The 21,901-nt window shown below is 38.4% G+C and overlaps 1 protein-coding gene across 5 annotated transcripts in view; it reads left to right on the forward strand.

Annotated features, from left to right (window-relative positions):
- The window catches only part of SLC25A21 (solute carrier family 25 member 21), a 533,790-nt gene that overhangs the window by 380,299 nt on the left and 131,590 nt on the right, over positions 1-21,901 (forward strand). For all 5 annotated transcript variants that reach the window (XM_036352952.1, XM_036352969.1, XM_036352959.1 and 2 more), the window contains one exon: positions 18,441-18,524. In XM_036352952.1, the coding sequence (XP_036208845.1) occupies positions 18,441-18,524 (84 nt within the window). The remainder of the gene's footprint in view (positions 1-18,440; positions 18,525-21,901) is intronic.

The following is a 21,901-nucleotide window of genomic DNA, read 5'->3' on the forward strand; positions in this document are numbered from 1 at the left end:
TTTAAATGGGAAGATCTCAGCTCATAGTTATGACTTATTATAATGAAGATATGTATATTATTTTATGAAATCATTAGGTTGATTGGCAAGAAAAGCACTTTTTAATTTTCATCACACTCTTATGATCTTCAAGTAACTATCTCTCCATAAAAAGCTTCAACTTCTCCCCAGCATTGCCCTGAGAAACTGACTTTTTCTGTTTTCTGTGAGGCATTTGGGTTTTTTTAAGGCTATACTGCGATCTTTTATGAGATATATCCCTTATGTTTGGAAGATTTTATTTAATTCTTATCAAGCTAGCAAAGAGGGCATGGAAATGACTTGAGCATATCTATGCATTTATCTTTCTCAAAATTTATACTTAGAAAAGAGTACACTGGTATCTCCAGCTGCAACTCAAATAGCTTGAAGGAAAAGAATGTTGTGTATTTTAGAATCTTTTTAATGTTCTTAATTTGGTTTGAAATCTAATTCAGTAGAATCCATTTTGAATTTCTCAGAAAACTTTTTGCCTTATAGGCACTGTTGCTTCATTCTAGGAGTTGATACATCTCATAAGGATTGTTCAAGAGCCCTAGCGGGTTTAGCTCAGTGGACAGAGCATCGGGTTTGGTTTTGGTCAAGGGCACAAACCTCAGTTGTGGGCTCCATCTCTCTCTCTCTCTCTCTCTCTCTCTCTCTCTCTCTCTCTCTCTCCTCTTGCTTTCCACTCTCTCTAAAAATCAATGGGAAAATATTCTCAGATGAGGATTAGCAGCAACAACAAAAATTGTTCAAGAAACACCAAGGAGCCCCAGCCTGGTTGCTCAGTTGGTTGGAGCTTCCTCCCTTACACAAATTCCCGGTCAGGGCACATACCTAGGTTGAGGGTTTGATCCCCAGTACTGGATGAATGTTTCTCTCACATCAATGTTTCTCTCTCTCTCTCTCCCTCTCCCTCTCCCTCTTCCCCCCCTCCCTTCCTCTTTCTTTGAAATCAATAAAAACATATCTTCAGGTGAGGATTCAAAGAAAAGAAAAACGAAAAAGAAAGAAAGACATACCTAGTTGAAAACCAGCATAATAAAATTATCTTGTGGTGGAAACTTATTTTAAACATATAAGTAATTCAAATAATGAGGAACTATACAATAGCACTAGGCTTATAAGAGGAGAACTGATTTTGAAATTCAAAATATTTTCCTAACTCTTGTACTAGAGATGTTTCCCCACAAATTCTGTTAATGGTACATAGGGTGCAACTGTATACAAAAAAAAAAAATAGCTTTTTAAGCCAGAGCTTTCCAATAGAAACATATTGTGAGCCATATATGCTATTAGCCACATTTTTAAAAGTAAAAAGTCCATGCTTACTCAAATACTTCTTATGGATTGCAAGGATTAAAGTTTAGTCCTAGCAAAATGATGAAGTTAGGTTTAATGGGAAAAGGTTTTACACTTCTTGAGCTTTTAAATTAAATCTAAATTAATTAAAATAAATTTATTACCTTAGTTGCTCTAGCTACATTTCAACTACTCACTAACCACATGTGACCAGTGACTACCACATTGGACGGTGCAGTTTTAAGCTTTTGTGGATTCCACACAAAGCTCTAGTGCTATTTTAACAGTCTTTTTGTATGTAGTTATTGTTTAGAAGAAATGTGATAAAATAAAGATAAATTGCTTTCTACTGATGCGGTAGAAATCAGAGTAAAGAAATTGCTTCTGTGCTGGACTGATTCCTTTTTCTGTTTTTTAATATCAACATAAAATTAAAATATTATTTATTTAAATAGTTGGTGTGCATTTTTAACCTTTAATTTTTATTACATTTATTGGGGTGACATTGGTTATTAGGATCATATAGGTTTCAAGTGTAGAGTTCTATGATGCATAATCTGTATATTGTATTGTGTACCCACCACCCAAAGTCAAATCACCTTCCATCACCATATATTTGCCCCCCTTTACTTAACCTCACTCCCCAACCCCTTCCCTCTGACAACCACCCTACTGTTGTCTGTGTCTATGAGTTTCAGTTTTATACCCATATATGAGTGAAATCATATGGTTCTTAGCTTTTTCTGACTTATTTCACTTAGCATATTATTCTCAAGGTCCATCCATGTTGTCACGAATGGCAGTATTTTATCTTTTCTTATGGATGAGTAGTATTCAAGTGTGTATACTTACCACATCTTCTTTATCCAATCCTCTATTGAAGGACACTTTAGCCACTGTGAATAATGATTCAGTGAACACAGGGGTGCATATATCTTTGTGAATAAATGTTTTCACGTTTTTCAGGTAGATACCCAGGAGAGGGATTGCTGGGCCATTTGGTAACTCTATTCTTAATTTTTTAAGGCACTGCCAGACTGTTTTTCATAGTGGCTATACCAGTCATTGGACTGATTCTAAGTGCACTTATTTCCCTGGTTTTAGCTGTGCACGTGTGTGTCCTGGGAGGCTTGATAGGGAAAGGGCAGAAGCGTGGGAGAGAGGAGAACATGGCTAATTGAACAAGCTCTGACTAAAACAACAACAACAACAACAATAACAAACACCCCAAAACCAGATACCACCCTCCTCTTTGAATCTCATCATGAAGTCCTGGTAAGTTTAAGCTGTTGCATATATCCCAAGTCGTTACATTGATGATGTGGGATATTGAGGAGGGGTTGGTGTAGGTTTCCTATGTATGGTGAAGGGCAATGGTAATATTCCTTACAAATATATTAATTTGGAAAAATAACTTTCTATCTTAAGCTTATTATAGCTTATATAAAACATGAAATTCTAAAACTAAACAGTAAAAATATATTTTCCCCTCATTTTATCTTCTCCTAGGGGATGAATGTGTTTTCTAGTTCCCCTTTTTCTGAAAGAAGAAAAAGGATCAACAGTTATTACCAAAGACTTTCTAATATACTAGGAAAAATATTTAGAGACAATAAACCCTTAAAAAATGGGATTCTTGAATTCTGTACCTGGATATTCACACAGACAATCTTTATAATGCCTCAAGTTAGACACTTTATCAAAACTGCCTGGCCCCCATGTGTGAGACACTTTTCACACTGAGTGAAGGTGTTGAGATGTTTGGTATAATAATAATTTTCATACATCTGGGTGCTTACGTAGCATCTTTTTTTTTGGGGGGGGGAACTAATGGCAGTAAAAACAATGTGAATAATATCAAATAAATGTTAAAGAGAACTTTGTGATTAGTTCTTTGAATGCAAATACTATATGACATATCCATGGCATATCCAGATAGGCACAAATATGTACCCCCCCCCAAAGAAATAACACAGCAAAAACATGATTCTATGTTTATTTATACTTTTTCTCTCTTTTTGTTTTTGTGAACATTCCTATTTCTAAATGTAAAGACTTGGACTCTACATGGTATAGAAGACTTATGCACTGTATACAATGCACAGTCCTGTAGAAAGCAATAATGTTCTCTCTCTGTGGTGAAGCAAACCACTGGGGGCAAGGACGCAAAAGCAGATGATAGCCATCAGAGAGATGAGGAGTGAAAGAAAGGAAACTTTACCAGGAAAAATGAAGGTGTATTTTTTGGTAGGCAAGGTTTGAGGTGCCTGCAAATGTCCTCCTTCTGTGTAAGTTGCCATGACTCACAGTCTGGCCTGAAGGAGTGGGCTTGCTGGCCACGTTCACACAATAACTCCATCCCCTGAGCATGACTAAGTGAGCCAGTGGGAGACAGCTGACTCCCTAAAGAATTTTAACTGTGATATGGGTTTTTAGTGAGCAAACCTACAGAAAACAGGGGACACTCTCAAATTAGGATGATTTGAAGAGTGTATATAAATGGGTTTATTACAAAGGTAGGTAAGGGCAGGGTGTAAGGAAATAGGAAGGAAGAACTCAGGATCCTGGGGCTACCAGCAACAGGAGATAAAGCTTCCAATACCTCTGATTTCAAATGCATGTGTGAAGGGAAAGGTTACCAGAACTTGAAAGATGAAAGTCGTGAAGAGAAGGGCTGCTTAAGAGGAGCAGTGAACTTCTGGGGACAAAGACAAGCCTGAGGAAGCCTCACAGGAAGGAGCCAGACAAATAATACCACATACTCCTGTCACCTGCCAGGGCTTTTCATTGACCACTTCTAACTGGAAGGCAGAGAACACAGGTGTCTTTTGATGTAATCCATTCAGATCACCTCTCAGGGCAGTGAACAGGGTGGGAAAGAGGAGAGAGTGAACCTCGAGGAGCAAATGGAAGCTATTTGGCACGCGTGGTGGCAGAAAGGAGTAAATGGTGGGTATTAGGTTTGTGTCATATTACACTGAGGCTGGTTACTCTGTCAAAGTCAGTGTTGTGTGTTGGGGGGGGTGGGGAGGGAGGTCAGGAAGCACAAGTGACCAGAAGGAACTGGTCTGCAGAGAGAGGCCGAGACAGGACATTCTTGATTCTTGGATCAGTTAAGGCAAATCTAGATGCAGTAACAAATAACCCCCTAAGTTCCAGTGGTTTACCCCAATAAAATATACTCACATAGTAGTCCAATGTGAGTATTTCCAGGGTAGGAAGTTTTCCTCAGTGTGTGATTTAGGTTCCTTTCATCTTGTGGCTCTGTACCCACTAGAGCTTCCTTATTGCAGGTGATGCAGAGCTGATGTGATAAGTAGCTAGTTTTGATGTAAAATGTACCTTACAAAGTTCATCTTGCAGGTAGAACAAGAGAGGGAATGGAGAATCCCCACTTACTTCTTAAAAGCCTCAGTCTAGAAATGACATACACTACTTCAGTTAGATTCCGTTGAAAGAAACTATTACCTGCACTTGGGTGTATGGGGGCTGGGGATCTACTCACTACCTGGTTGTGCAGGTATCTCCCAGCATCAACTTCACACAACGGAAAAGGGATCAGGAGGCTTGAGGTGGACTTATCGCTTCCACCACAGTCTCTGGTGGTTTTCCCCTGCGCCAGTCCCAGGAGAACTCATTATACCTCCTTGCCACACACGGTCTCTCTAATAGCCCCCTCCATCCCTCCAGTCTGTATCACCTTGAGACATATAAGTTGTAGCAATTAAAGCCCTTGGTGAAGCTAAAGGTAGGTATTGCAATATAGCAAAAAGGGTATCTGTTTATGCCTCATATTTCTAGAATATTCAAATTTGGGATTTAAAAAAATTCTTTATCTTATTTGTATCTGAAAGTCTGGTATCTTTAATTGTATACTTGTTTACCTATGGCAAAATATTTTCTTAAGTCATAAAAACATTCAGAAATTGCATAGCATTTTAATTCTCTTGAAACTCAATCTGACACAAGTAATATTACTAAAAATATCTATTTAAATCTATCTTAATTGCAGCAATCTCTCTTGGTATTGCATATTTAAAGTTGTGAATATAATGACTAAACTATAAAAATACTTATTTCTCCAATCCTTTTTCCCCAAGTTGTCTACATTCAAGGGAATGAAAAAATATGGAATACATGCCAACAATTCTATAAATTATATGAAGATTTTTTAAAAGAGACAATTCAAAGTATGGAATTGCAGCTGTTCCATGATTTCTGCCAAAATTTGACCTAATGCACATGAGTAAGAGTGGGCTTAGCAGTTCCAAAAGTATTTTTACTGGGAAATAGAATCCTTTGCAGTCCTTTCTCTCTCTCTCTCTCTCTCTCTCTCTCTCTCTCTCTCTCTCTCTCTCTCTCTCTTCCACCCAAAATGGATAATAACAGAACCAACAGAAAACCACAGTGATATAGTCACAATTCTAGAAATATTTAGGTTTTTCAAGAGTCATTTTCACATTTTTCTCAAATTTTCAAACTAAACATGCATCTATGAGAATCTAAATAATAGACTCCACACAGTCCATGGGGAAGAAAACAAACACAAAAACATGGAAAGGCGTTTTGTTTGCAGAATCAAACAGAAATGGAATGCACTAAACAAATAGGGGGACACAATGAAGAAGGGATCGTCATGGCTGGCGACAGCTGTGCTTTGTGGCATCCTCCTCACCCTCATCCTAAGTTATAAGTTAGTTCTTAATAAAGGACTCTTTATTAAGCCCTCGAAGTGGAGAGATCCTGAAGGGATAGCAGCACATACACAGGGCCATCCTTCCACCTGCCTGAGGAGCTGTACATGAACAGGACCACAGAGCCCAGGGGAGAAGACACCAGGGAAAAGGAGGCTGTCTGCTCTTCCCTTCTCTCAGAACAGCTCATTCTCGGAGAAAGTTCAGACTCAGCCAGACCACTTTTCTCAGAACCTCAGCTCTCAGGCACAGAACTGAGAAACAAAACACATGCAGAGACGGTCTCTGAACAGCCAAAATCGATGTTGCAAAGGCCAAACACTAATGTTCATGGACCTGATTCATAGTAGGCCCCTCAGGCCCTCACTAAGAGCCATGACCAAGCTGGTTGTCTGGTCCTCAGTTCACTGCTGGTCATGAGAGACTGATTACAGGTCATAGGAGGAATGCAGGAAAGAGTGGGAAGAGGTGAGGGAAGCAGGGAAAATGGCTTAGGGGCATGGAGGACAAAACCATACAGGGAAAGCAATCAGCAAAACACTGTGAGGCCATTAAAGTACGGACTGGCCTGCCCAAGCCTTGCCATGCCCCAGGAGATAGCTGTGTAACAATAACACAGGAGGGTAACTCCCAATCAGAAGGTCCCTACCAACCTCAGGCACTATAAAAATGCTACGTTGGGTTCCCTGTGTACTATCTAAGGAGACAAGCAAGAATATGACAAATCTGGGAAGAATTGCCTGTTTTTAATGCTGGAATGCTACCTGTTTGTCTCCTATTAGAATCCAAACTCCTGGAAGAGGGTTGATGTCTTCATAAAGCAGAGTGTAAAACCTAAGTGCCCGTACAGAGTAGCCACTCAAATAGTAGTTGGCTTGAGTTCTCTGTAAATTCCACTTTCGAGACATGTTTTGTTCTTTTATACTCAATGATAAGGTTTTACTTGTGAAGGGAGAGGATAAATCTCCAAAGGTTTAAATCTAACCTTCATACTTATTTGATGATTAATTGAATGAGAGTGCACTGAGTTTTACTGGGCACAACCGAAACTCTTCTAACAATAGTTTGGAGGAGGAGGTTCAATCTTATGTATTCACTACCAGTTTCTTACTTGAGTCTCATTTTAAATGAATGTCTTATGTTTAGTTTTTAAGATTTTAGGTAACCTAGATTAACCAAGATATCCAAATATCTGCATCTTAATTAGTAGAACAAAGAGGGTTTTGTGTTTGTTTGTTTTTATGGTAACTGCATTCTAAAATGCAAGGTTACATTCAGATAAAAGCTGGTAGTTGGATTAAGATAAGCATTTTATAAAATTAAATGACTTGAACTGTCTTATAGTGCTTTGCTACCTGCCAAAGTACCCATCTGTAATTCTGCCAAAAATATCAGGTTTTTTTTTTATTAAACATTTGGTTAATTATCAAAGCATAGTCTTCTGTACAAGTTCTGAAGACAAGTTAAGCCTGCTCCTGGGTGGGAATAATTCACACATCTCTTCAGTTGCCAGTGTTCTAAGTGACTTTTAATTATTTTTAGTATGTTATTTGATGATAATAAGGAAAACACACCCTTCTGCTGGGGCTCTTTTGAGCATGGGTTCATGACATAATGGAATACTCATTATCAAAATATTTAGTGGAGAGAAAGAGAAAGGGAGGGAGGGAGAGGGAGAAGGAGAGAGAGAGACAGAGACAGAGAAATTTATAAAGCTCATTAGTTGATATAGGCCTTGAGGACGTTCCCTAGTCACACAGTAGGTATTTAAACATTTGGAAATAAATAAACCCATAAAATATGTGCTAGATAAATATAGAAATATATTTTTGGAAAGGTCCAGGATGTATCAACCCAGTGTCTACAATGAGAGGGCTGAAAGGAATCACATGAGGTCTTTTGCTCTTCAAATAAGAGGGCATCTAATCTCTTCTACAAAGATGTCCATCCTGCCTCCCCATGAAGAGATCTCTCTCCATCCACAGTCATACACATGCCGGTGACAGCTCAAAGTAAATGAACACCATTGGCACATCTCTGAAACCTGGCTCCCTCCAGCACAATTCATTCAGGGCTGATTTCCTTAGAGTTCCAGGGATAAACCTCAAAGGTAGTTGCCTAATGTGCAAGTAACATATTCCCTTTTTGACAACTAAAACAGCTGGGATTGATAGAACCAACTTTGCTGGTCATTGACTGAACTAGAGAGACAAATCTGCAGTACAGCTGAGAGACTTCAGTAAACCTATTCCCTCTAGTCTTATGCCTTTCTAACTTCAATCTGATGCTTTTCCTCTTTTTCTTTTTCAAGTGATTCTAGCCCTACAAATATAAGGAACTGTGAAACTAAGGGGAACCTGAGATGAGATCATCTGTGTAAAACTGCTCTCAAAGTTAAAAGTGATTTACAACTAAGCAAGATGGTTACCATTTCTTTGTCATTTGGGGTTCTGGCCACCTATGAAATGCTTTTGAAAACTGTGTCCATATTTAAAACTGATAACAACTCATCCAAATCTTGGTAACTTATGAGGTCAATCATGATATAACAATGAAAACGTTCCTTGAAATTTCCCTCAACTATGATAGACTTAAGCATGTCTTCTTCCTTATTAGCCAAGTTTATTTACTTTTACTTTTATGCTTAAAAATACAAAGAAACAACTCACTTTTTAGTTGTCCTTTCTTTGACATCATTGAAAGTACCGTTCCTTATTAGTTCTGAGCCATAAAACAGGCATATTTGATCAGTGAAAACGTCAAATGGTACGGTAGGTCTCCAGAGACTTTATGTGCTCTCTGACAGCTTCCTTACCGGGACCCTGGACTAGGGTTTCTAGTGCAGAATTAATTCCTGTGAAGTGGCTGAGTTCCCAGGGCCAATAAGAGGGCTCTGCTTTCTAATACCCTGGAAATCTTTTATGGAGGCCAGAAATCAAGAACTTCAGTCTCATCCTGAGCAACGGGCTGATGTTGAACGGGTAAGAATGATGTTGTGTGGTTCTTGTCACCGGGCAATAGGTGCTATTGGTGACTGCTAGCACCCAAGGAGGTAGGTGAGGAGGATCAGAGAGAGAAGTAAGAGAGCTAACTTTTCTCTTTTGGGGGATAAGTTCAAATTTTTAAAAACTAATTATTTTGGGAATGTGGGAAAACTTTGACACTTGTCATGACTATTATAATTTTAACATTTGATTGATGAAGTTGATGTAGCTCTCTCTGTTCTCATTGCCTAGATAATGGGTTTCATTTCCGATATGTGAGCCATCCTTCCCTCATTCCCACACACAAGTTGGTTTCATACTAATGAACCACTGTAATCGCCAGCCATATCCCAGTGCACTTGGGAAAATGTAGGTGGCTGCATCTGGATGTGAGGTCATTTGTTGACATTAAATGTAAATTTAATTGAATGTATATATAATACATATGTGTACATTCAAAGAGTGGCAGCACTCTCATCTAATATTAAGTATAGGTTTATAATGTCACATTCATTTCACAAAACAAAATGTCTGAGAGTCATGCCAGTCAAGCTTTTGTTTAATTGAAACCAGTTTATGCTTGGAGCATTTTAATTATACAACTATTTCAATTAGCCTATTTTATTACTTGTGGTTTAACATTATTAGATTTAGGTTGTAATCTCTAATGATCATTTGTCTCTAACTTGTTAACTAGCATATTGCTATTAAAATAGATTTTAAAATTATATGTCAGTACACTTAGTTATTATTCCAAAAGTAATATACACAACTGGAAGAACTTGTGCCAGATGGTAGAATAAAGTCTCTTATCATGATTCACTTTACAACGTCAAATTTTATGCAGATTCAAATACTAGAAATACTAAATGTCTTATAATTATGTAAGATGCACAAAACTAGACCTATTTTATCACAATAATCAGGGACAAATAGGTAAATGTCTATTGTCACAAAATTTTGGTTAGCAAAATGATGGGCCATCTATAGGTTATTTAAATACTGTTAAGGTATAAATTGTGAAATGCACAGTGACAGAATAGCAGACTTTAAATCTCCTTGGCTTATGAAATGAGACTGCAATTAGATGTGTCTAGGATCACAGGAAATTACTTAAAGTGTAATTAGTCTATCTGGGTTGATCTGATATTTCAGAGAGATAATATGTTTGAGGCTTTGTTAAAAAACTTGTTCAAAATTACATGGTACAGATTTCTCTTGCTTTTGTGGCCTTGCCAAGATGTTGTTACTTTATCTGTAGTAATTATCTAGGCTGACAGAGCACTCCAGGTTACATAGTTCTTCAAATTATAAACTGTTTTATAATCATGGAGAGAAATTTATTGGTCTCCTTTACAATATCATAAACACTAAGTCAAAGCATAGCCCAACCCCCCTAGCCCTGCCTACACCGAGTAAAGACACTCACTTTAAACAGGCAAAGGACATCTATTTATCTATTATTTATTTCCAGGTATAGGTTTCTGTTTCTTTTATAAAGAGATGCTTCTAGGAAGATGACTGAGCAACAATCAGGAAAAGTCTTTTTCTTTTCCCTGGATTTTTAGAATAATTTGATAAACAGCCAACCCTGTCTGAGTACAGCTTAGAACTTCAGTCAGCGCTCTCTGCCAGGGCACAGCCAAACTCAAGATGCTTGTAGATTTGTTAGCATTGTTTTGTGGTGTTAACTTATGCCAGGCCCAGACTGTGAAGGCAATGCTTAAATCGCAGGTGAACCAAGTTCCTGGGATCTCTATTTAATATTTGTATTCTGCCTTATTTTATACTTGCTTACTAACACCTCCCTGCCCCTCACATGTTTGTTCCCTTCTAGGGGCAAGATCTGGGTCCCCAGAACTCTTAGCCTCACTCTGCCTGCAGAGGGTCGCTCAGGAAGTGTGGAGGCAGAGATCTGTCTGGCACTGTAAACCACACCCTTCCAATGTGATGAAAGGACTCGTGCTCGCTGTTGCTAAGGCAATGTCATGGCTTAGTATCAGTCTGAAATAAAACAAATACCAGCTAACTGTTTTGTTTTTCTAATTACCATTCACAATCACCGGGTACTTAACACTGGAACAATAAAACGGTGGACGTAGAGAAAACTTAGAAGGAAATCTTCCTTTCTAGCACTTACTGAAAAAAACTGACAGAATCGTCTGTAAAATCAGCGCCCCACCGCCCCACCATGTGAGTGCTCTTTCTACAGGGCTGGCCGACGCAGAGGCCCCGCCCCTGCCGGGCAGCGGGCCGCCTTCCTGGGGACAGGGGTTGCTTCCTTTGGGGAAGCCTCACTGGTTACCCTTCAGAGTTCAGGAAACAGATAAACATGGTGGGAATTTTTCTAAAGATGTGCTTTCCAGGGCCGTTCCCCCAAAGTTTGTCAGCTAGGGGTGTGCACCTAAGTTTCCCAATCTCGGGCATGTATTTGCACGTTCAGCCTGACTTAGGCCATGCTCAATCAACCAGCAAGAAAACAAACATACCCCTTAGGAGTAGCATCTTATTTGGTAAGATAGGCTAATTACAGTGAATTAAAATCTTTATTTAATCTTCCTACAGTGATCCTTTCAATGTGTCTGTAATTGCAAACCTTTAGTCTGTTAATCTCTGACTCATTAGTGGGTTTCTTAAGTGTTTATTAAGGAGCATGTGTAACATTCTGGTAATTACTAATAATCTTTGTTCGTACACATTTACAAAGATCTCTGCAGGGAGTTTCATTAGGTTCATCACCACTGATTGTCAGTGTACAGTTTTTATTAGCGTGTTCCACCCCTATAAAATATGGACCTTTGGACTTTACAAGACAAATAAAATGTCTCTTCTCTCCTATGGCTAACAAACTCAAATATTAAGTCTGTGTGTCCCTGTCTCTTCAAAATCTAAGTGTCCTCTAATGTCCGCTGTCCCATTTTACTGCTAGGAGAAAGGCAGTGAGATTAAATTACAATCTCACCAGTGTTTACTATTTATTGGTGGCAACATTGGAATTATAGCCGGTGACTCCTAGTCTGTGTTTCAGGTCCCCAAAGTGCCTCACCTCCTTTGACACAAAGGTGTTATTTTTATGAAGCCCAGTGCATCATGGTAACATAAAATTCCACTTAGGAAAAAAAATACTTTTAGGACCTTGGGTGGTAAAGGTCCCTTTCATCCCCATCCTAAACAAAACCAAATCTTCCTACCTTGTGTTTGTTAGCTGAAATCCCTTTAACGGGATGAGTTCTGAGAAACAGTCTATCAAATTAAAAGCCACAGAAGGATAAATGATTGATGGGAATGCTTTTCTGAGTGCAGGGTTGAATAGGGGAAGGTAGGACAGAGCACAAAAATACTCTTAAATTGGAAAATGATTTGGGAATGATCTAGAAATAAACTTCACCTATCTCGTTGCTTTGCTCAGGATTAATGGCAGTATCAGGGGATGGCTTGGACCAGCCCCGCCTCCCAAATCTCCATCAGTTCCCTACCCTAAAGCTCCGCAGTTAATCCTACAGACTAAGTAAAAAGCAGAGTACATACAATGCAAAAATAGCTTCAGGACAAATCTCATCACCTACCCTAATCTGACTTTTTGCAACTCAATTGCTGCTCTTCATACAAATCTATAAATTACATGTACATGTATATATACACATATGTGTGTATGTGTGTGTGTGTGTGTGTGTGTGTGTGTGTGTCCTAAAGCCAAGAATGGACTCCATCTGACATCATCAGTGTTTTTTAAGAAGATGATAGATTACAAAATTACTTTTAATTTGGGAATTTTCAGACAACCTCATCCTATGGCTACTAAGGCAGCAAAGCCATTTTACTTCTTACATACATGCCTTTCTTATGGCCATATCTTAAGAAGTGCTCTACCAAGCTGGCCTAAAGTGGCACTTCTAACTGTGCTGAGAATCAACAACAGACTAGTTTAAAATTTGGTACCACTGACTAAGCACACAGTTAAAGTCAGTGGGAAATGCTGTAGTCATGATTCTTGACCAGCTTAGAGAAAATCCTTTTAGTAAGTGAGATCATTCTTTGGTTTTGAAAATATGCTTTTGTTAATGTTGAGCAGCCTTTCCTTGCCCTGATAGGGCAGCTCCCTCCCATTTGTAGGGTGTGCAGTACTGTGTGCCCTGGTGTGGCAGCAGGTGGGATTGCTGGCTCTTGGGCAATGGGACGGAGGCTTTGAGCCACACTCCTTCCCTTGTGTTTTGTTCTGACCAATGTTAGGCACTGAACATTTCTCAAGTGTTATACTTCATGGTCCAATTTGCCAGTTTGGCAGCAATTTTTCCTTCTAATAGAAGAAGCTAGTCATATGGAGGTTCCAGATATGTCTAAACTGCTTTTCTTAGGACCAGGGAAAGGTCCAACCTTTTCTTCTAACTATAATCAAGTGTGGTGTGGCTTTGCCTTTGTAATTTTACAAACAGTTGGATTACGTAACTGGAAATTTGTCTCCTCAAGCATAGAGAGAATTTGTTAGCATAGAATGCAGCTTGTAGCATGCTGATGTAAAACTTCAGTCCAAGAGAGAGACCTTTTAAGTTGCTGAAATGTAGTGGAGAGGAAGAAGAAAATTGCTGTTTTACATGATTGACCAAAATGCACTGTAATTATATCAACTTGAAACAGATTCCTTAGAAGAACTGATAACTCTGTGATCACAATAAGCCATGTGCAGTGGAACTAAATACTGCATGTACTTCCTCTGAAGAGTGTAGACACGCAGTATGTGAAATGTGCAATAGAAGAGACAGCTATTCTTGCCTTAGCCTGTTTAATGGGACCTCCAGCTGCTTTAGCAGTAAAGAGTGGTGCATAGACCTTACTGAGGAATTAGTATTTACCATGCCTCTTGCATTGCTCAACAAGGCTGTTGTGGACGCTCCTCATGTAATGTTGCTTTGATGTTGCCACTCCTGTTTGTAATTAGCATAGCATCACTCATCAGACAGTCAGCTTCTAAATGGAACCCTCCTCAAGGATTCCACTGACTGTCTTTGCTGCCTGCTCTAATGTGGGTGGGGAAAGTTTAATCACAGATATTTAGCCCAAAGATAACCTTCCTGTTTTTCCTCATTAGTCCAGTGTCTCTATGTCATATTGTTTTCTGTCAGCCACAGTCCACCCATTGATCATCTCCAATAAGAGTGATACTAGTGTTAATTCAGTATCAATAAAACTCATTGGCTGACATCTGATATTCCAAAACACTATTCCTAAACATTATTCCTTGCATATAGTAATCATCTATTTGCACCTAACTCCTTCACCTTACCTGTAAGTTTAGAGAAATGGAAGCATGGAACAGACTGACGAAACTCAGAGGGGAGCAGGGTAAGGAGGGCAAAAAGAGATTAACCAAGGGGAAAAAAAAAAAATATATATATATATATATATATATACACACACACACACACTAGAGGCCCGCTGCATGAAATTTGTGCACAGGTAGGGTCCTTAGGCCTGGCCAGCGATCAGGGCTGATTTGTGGGGCGACCAGTAGGGTGATTGAGGGTCTTCCACTGGCACATGCCTTGGCTGGCCTGGCACTGCCTACTCGCCGGCCCCACCCCCTGCTGCCACTGCCAGTGGCCTTCCTCTGTGGGGTGACCTGCAGGGCAATCAGGGAGGCACCCGCTGGCACCCGCCTTGGCTGGCCTGGAGCCTGCGGGCTGGGGACAGCTCCTTCATAGAGCATCTGCCCCTTGGTGGTCAGTGTGCATCATAGCGACTGGTCATTCCACCAGTCATTCCGCCATTTTGTCAATTTGCATATTAGGCTTTTATTATATAGGATGCACTAGAGGCCTGGTGCATGAATTTGTGCACAGGTGGGGTCCAGCTGGCCTTCCCCCGATCAGGGTCGGGGGAAGTAATTGGAGGTGGGGCTGGTTGGGGGGAGGGACTGCGAGTGGTTGGCTGGCCAGCCTGCCCTCTGGTTGAACTCCCAGTCGAACTCCCAGTTGAGGAGCCAATTTGCAGATTAGCCTCTTATTATATAGGATAACCCATGGACACAGACAATAATGCAGTGAAGACCTGGGGGTGGGGGATGGGAGCAGAGTGGAGGGAGTCAGTGGGTGGGGGGGAGCGAAAGGGGAAGGGCATCTGTAGTATTTTCAACAATAAAGATAAATTTTTAAAAATAATAATAATAAAGGGCAGGATTATGTCTTACTTCTTTAATGCCTCAAATAATGGAATGCCTAATACATAGTAAATGTTCAAGAACTCTTATCAACTTAATAAATAGGGGATTGGAAGTACCATCTGTTGGATTCTGAAAAAAGAAAGAAATTGCAACTAGTGAATGAAGTGCTTAGACTTCCAATGGCCAGATTAGATAACTAGTTAATTGTGAAATAACTGTAGTACTGTGTTTGTCTTTGCTTAAGCCAACAGAAGGCTTGCCTTACCCAAGCGCATGACATCATAGACCAAACTGATGCCTCTGCCCCGGCAGGACACTTTTCAGGCATTGCCTCTGCCCTCTGCTGACTCTCACAGTCTCTTCTGGGGCCAGAGGCACACAACTGTGAAGTGGCCCTGCAGAGTTAGCTGAAGTGCTCAGCTAAGAAGCAGGAAAAATTCAAATGACCTGTATTGGACTTTGACTTTTATCTCCTAAATACCCTCCTCTACCCCTCTCAGCTCTCCACCCACCCTGAGCAACTGAATGCCACCAGCAGCTGCTGTAGCACCTGCCCTGAAGGAAGCTAGCAGTTGCCAGTTGCTGTGTTGGGATCTTTTCCCTCATTTCTCTTGAAAGGTCTTTTCCTCACTGGCTTTTGTTCCTCGCCCCCACCACCTGACATGCTTTCTCCTAGCTTGCTCTTTCACATCTCTGAATCCTACAGGGCCAGCTCAAATCCTTTCTCCTTTTTGAAATCCTTTTTGTTCCTCCTCAGGAAGTGGTAATTGCTCCCTCTGATGAACACCTGGGCACATGGTACTGATGCTACTTGACATTTTGGATATACTGCTAATTATTTTTTCTCCTGTGTTTGTTTATTGTGCTTCTTGAAAAATAAAATCTGTAGCATTTTATTTCATATGGCAATTTTTTAAAATACTTGGTCATTTGAAAGAGAAGCATCTAGAAAAGAATTTGACAGAGGTAAACACACAATAAAAATTATTATAAATGAGAAAAATCTATGAGCATGTGATGCTTTTATAATATACAAAATATTTTCAAGTTATTTTCTTAAAAGAATAGTTAGCCCAACCAGTTTTGCTCAGTGGTTGAGCATCAAGCTATGAACCAGGAGGTCACAGTTCAATTCCCGTTAGGGCACATGCCCAGGTGCGGGCTTGATCCTCAGTAGCGGGTGTGCAGAAAGCAGCCGATCAGTGTTTCTCATCATTGATGTTTCTAGCTCTCTCTACTTCTTCCTCCCTCTCTGAAATCAATAAAAGTATATTTAAACAAACAAAAGAAAAATTAGAGAAGAGTCTTAGACTTCCCAACTGGACATAAGGAAATGTTTCACACTCAGCAATGAATATAGGTTACAAATATGCAAATCAGAAATGGAGATTCTGTTCTATCATCCACATGCAGTAGTTCAGAAATACCAAACATGGTCCATCTATTTGAACAACAGATCATGTTCTTGATTCTAGACAGAACGGCTTACTGAGTCTTCTAGGCCAGTGGTTATACACACACCAGATGCACATCTGGATCCAGACTAATTTAAATGACTTAGCTGTCCTGGTCCACTATCTTCTGATAAGCTTCATGCAATTTAAATTGTATAGATATGGTTCTTGCCTAGAAACAAACCTTTTAAAATTTTCATGCTAGTAATCTTACAAGTTTGGCAAGCAAAACCTTTATGAAGATGAGTATCTAAGGCATTTTAAACTTTGACAATGGTAGGTCTAGGGCTGTGGAATATTACTTGCCAGGTTGAGGGGGATTAAAAAGGGTCATGTTGAATATATTATTTTAAAAAGGAAAATTATTTTAAAAGAAAAAGGATTACCCAACAAATTCATCCCTTTTATTACATTTCTGTTGCCACCATTCATATTCTGACATTCTTATCTTCACCTAGACTATTGTGTTGCTTTCATGTTCTGCCCTCCATGCGCTCTTTCTAATTCACCCAATGAAGCAATAACTATTTTTTATGGATTTATATGTGCCAAGCACTCTGATGAAGGCTTAATTCCCTCATTTCATAATGGCTAGTCTCCTAAACAATCACATTCAACAACTCTCCACTTAAAAAAAATCCTTTCCAATCTTATCATATACTTGTTTTGTTCATATGCTCAACCTCTTCAATCAGAGTAATTATTCACACTTTTCTGTGATATATGTATCAGTTTTCAACATAATTCCCTGGGGTCTAGAAATACAAAATAAATCACTCTTAGAGAAGTAGAAGTTGTGGTCCTATCATAAATGCAACAATCTGAGAAAAACATCTCAAATTAGAGAATATAAGAGGTGCTTTTGCAAAATTTTTTAAATGCTTGCTAAAATTATGGAGGAAAGTACAGAAGGGATACGGGCCTTAATTCAGAATTGGGACAAGGAAGTTAAACACAAGGAATAGGCAGACTAAAGAAGCCTGACAACAGAACAACTGGGGTGTCAGGAAATGAAAACAGTTGTCATAAATTTCTTCTTTAGAAACAAACCCCAGGGTAAAATACAAAATTACCCTCATACTGAAAACTTCCATATTTTGAAGGTTAGAGTTCCAAGATGCATGATCATACCCAAAGAGAAGGAGAAAAAAGAATCTAGCATTGCAAAATGGGACACTTTTTTGAGCACCAATTGTATGCAGAGCATTGCACTTCTGTAAAGATCCAGGTAGCCTGAACTACCCACAATGACCAATTGCTCCATCATGAAGGAGTGAACGTCAACTGTATCACACTGCAGTGCCAACTCTCACTCTAAGCACAGGCCCCTCCCTATCTGCCAGAATGAATTCCAAATTCACAGTCAGGATCCAAGTTAGGCCACATTAGCTGCTCTGTATTGTTAACCTTTGTCTTAACTTACCATCAAGGAGCACTAATTAAGATAAGAAATAGAGCTACTTCTTTATTTCACATGCATCTTCAGATTTCTGAATTATCCATTAAAGCAATCGATGACATCTGTGTATGTTTTTCACAAAAGAGAAAAGCATGCATGCCTCAGGGTGCATCTGTCTGGCTGAGCAACAGATGGGAAAAAACCTCTTTCTACAGTTTCTATTAAAGTACAGAGAAATACAATAATTTAAAGGTTACAAAAATAAGGTAAATGGTATATAAAAATAAATCAATAAACTCTATAGCAAAAAAAAAAATAATATTTTTGGGTTAATCTGAAAAGGCTGAGTTTCCTAAGATGAAAAATGAGAAAAAACATTTGGCAAAATCTTTAACTTGGACTTTTGTGTGTATTTAATTTTGTTTTTAGGTTCCAGATTCAGAGAAGTTCAACTGATCCAAACAGTTACAAAAGCTTAGGAGACAGCTTTCGAACAATTTTCCGAACAGAAGGGTATGTATGGTTCTTCATATATAGACTCTATGTTATATATTTAGGCAATTAAATATATTACTACATAACATTTTCTCATTTTGAATGGGATATTTTCCTAGTCTTATTAGGGGAAAATGTGTAAAGGAGTACCTTCCTACTTTTTGATGTTGTTCTTGATAATATGATTGAAAATTATATATGTGTACAATAGGAATTACCATAAAAAGAAGAGGTATACAATAGAAATGACCATAAAAACATCAGTTTGATGTTTGATGACTAGAGGACAATTTCTAATTTGTGCCATGAAGGCTTTTTAGAGTTCTCAATAACTGGGCCTATGTAAACTTAACAGTTCCTTATTTTTATTCTTAAATATATTGCTCAAACATGGTCCTTGTTTGTATTGTGGTTTACAAATATTCGATCAAAACTGACCTACATCAGAAATTGATGTGTCAAATTCATTAGCCTGTTAGTTGAACAAATAATACAATATTTTGGTTATATAAGCTAAAATTGTCTTTGATGTATAAATTCAGTTAAAGACTTTATCCAGAATAATCTTCCAAAAGGATATTAGATTGCATTTTTTGAAGTTGTTTTCATAAGAGAATTGGTTGAAAATAAGTATAGAAAAGTGGTAACGGTAGTACAATAACTAGTATATTTAGCCTCACTATGTACTAGAAATTCTCCTTATAACTCTGAGAGGTAAGTCCTATTAGAATCCATTCCAGGTGGACAAATGAAACCAAGACTCAGAGAAGTTAGTAATTTTCACATATCCGGTAAGCAGTGGAGCTGGGACTCAAATCTAGGGCTATTTGATTCCAACACCCATGCTGCTAACTGCTATAGTTCACTATCTCTCTTGGCAGCTTGTCCTGTAGATATTGTTCTGCTAATTGTTTATTTCAGTTAAATATATATCATGAACATCTTTCCATGCCAGTATATTCTTTTCAGCAACAGCATAGTAATTTATTTATCTACCTGCTGCAATTTATTAAATTAATCCTTTTTGTGGACCATTAGGTTGTTTTCAGATTTTCACTCTTATGAACAGCAGTGCAGTAAATATTCTTGGTTGTTTTGCATATGCAAAAAATGAGTTTTGCATATGTGTATACTTATGTATATATTTCTATAAAATGAAGATATGGATTTATAGGATCAGATGTTACCAAATTATCTTGCAAAAAGGACATAATGATTTCATACCTTTAGTGTTTGATTTCTCATTTTTCATACCCTGTCAACCCTGGGCATTATAACCATTATTTGGCATATCTGTCCCTCACAGGCATCTCTTGCTTATTATCTAACAGGTGAAAAGTAAAACTATAGTATTCCTTTGATGTAATGGGAATTGAGCATACTTTTGTATCATAAAGTATCATTTCTTTCATGAATTGCTTATCTGTGTCCTTTGCCCATTTCTGTTAGGTGATTTTTTTATTGATTTGTAGGAGCTCAGCAAATTATTGTAGGTGCTAATCTTTTGGCTATTACATATAATGCGAATATTTTTCCTAACTTGTCATTTTTCTTACAACTATAGTGTCTTACACCTTTCAAAAGTTTGTATTTTTTGAAGATTGTGATTATATCTGTCTGTTTTGCTTTGTAAAATTTGCTTTGCCATTTTGATGTCAAATTTACATATAAAAAGAAGGTCATCCCCTAATCCCAAGATTATAAACATTTTCTTCTGATACTTTACATTTAAATCTTTCATCCATATAAGAATATTTTTTCATGTGCAGTGTGGTAGATAGGAATTAAATTTTATTTTCAAGTGGTTTGACTAATAATTGACTATTGTCCAAACACCAGTTGTTGAAAAATCCATTCTTTACTCACTGTTAAACTTTCACATGTCACCTAATTTTCCTATTCTGTTTCTCCACTTCCTGTTCTGTCTTATTAATTTATCTATCTCTATGCCAGTATCATACTGTTTGCTTTATTTTATCTAGAGTATCTGGGAATGTGTGAAAATATGCCCTCTTCATCATGGTGTGCAGAGCCCTTCCAATGTGGCATCCCTTCTTCTCCAGGCTCATTTCTCATTCACACATTTGCTCCAGGAATAGCAAACGTTTCAGACCCCTGCTCTCTCACACTCTCACACTTTGCATGCTATTCCCTGTTCCTGAAGGACCAACCCCCTAATCCACACAAGAAACTGCAGCTCCTCATTCCAGGGTGTCCTCAGTTTTACTCTCTCTGACCGTCTTTTCTCTACCACATGCTTTCTCTATGAGTCTTTATTTACATATGCTATATAAAATATAGTATGCATTGCCCTGATTTATTGTGTTCATTTTCTTTTTCCCCTCTCCCACCTCAAGAATGTATTTCCCTAAGGCCATGTCTCATTTAGCTCTGTATCCCTGAGGCCTGTATTTGGCAGTGAGTAGAGATATAGTAATTGTGCAATGAACAAATGAATGAATCACACCAACATCGTAATGTTTCAAAATGAAACAGAGATGATAATTCTTACTATAGACCACCCCTCTTAAGTTATGATAATAATCTTGACCCCTGATTAAATATTATGAGGTCACCTAGTGTCATAGGATTGGCAAGTTCTTACTATTACACTGGTGATGTGATACCTAAGTGTCATACATTGATAGTGTACCTGTTTTATAGCAATTAGTATCAAAATTATGCTCATTTTACCCAAGATATATGTAAAAAAGTCATAGTGTATCATGGAATCAATAAACGTGTCTCTTTCCAGTAAAACAGTAGTGTCAGCATTGCCAAGTTCTATAAGCTGTAACAGATATCTCTGAATTAGATGTGGGAGTTCCTTAGCCAGGCTCTTCATTTCATGTGTGTTTTAGGAAGAATTTGATGTTTTTGCTTTGATATCAAATAATATAACAAACATACAGTATGTGTGGTCCTTGCATAGTGAAATTGGCCTTTTCCTAGTCTGTATGTATAATTGCTTCTACAGCAAATTGGCATTCTGTCTGTACTGCCGTTAGATATGGGCATGCTGTTAGCCAAAAGCCAGAACACTCCTCTCTTAGAGATGGAAATATTTGTAAGAGAAAAGGCTGCCTGTTATGTTTGATACAGAGTAAGAGCATTTCATTGCCTAAGGTTAAAAAGAAAAGAAAAGAAAGCCTTTAAACACACACCGTGTTGAATTTTTTTGCTAGCAAAAGCAGTTCCTTTTGATTTTCTTACTTAGCTTTCAGAATGCACTGAGCTTTCAAAGATGTTCTTGTCACTCAGGTACATGGAGACCAGCTTGGTCTGTGGTCCTCAAGGAGGAAGCACTAGTCCATTTGACTATTAGCACATTTAGGAGAATTCCTGTCTCCTGGGTTTTCCTATCTCCCTCCAATTCAAGGTTTTGAAAGCTAGTC

Source organism: Myotis myotis, unplaced genomic scaffold (genome assembly GCF_014108235.1).
Source record: "Myotis myotis isolate mMyoMyo1 unplaced genomic scaffold, mMyoMyo1.p scaffold_m19_p_1, whole genome shotgun sequence".
Taxonomy (NCBI): Eukaryota; Metazoa; Chordata; class Mammalia; order Chiroptera; family Vespertilionidae; genus Myotis; species Myotis myotis.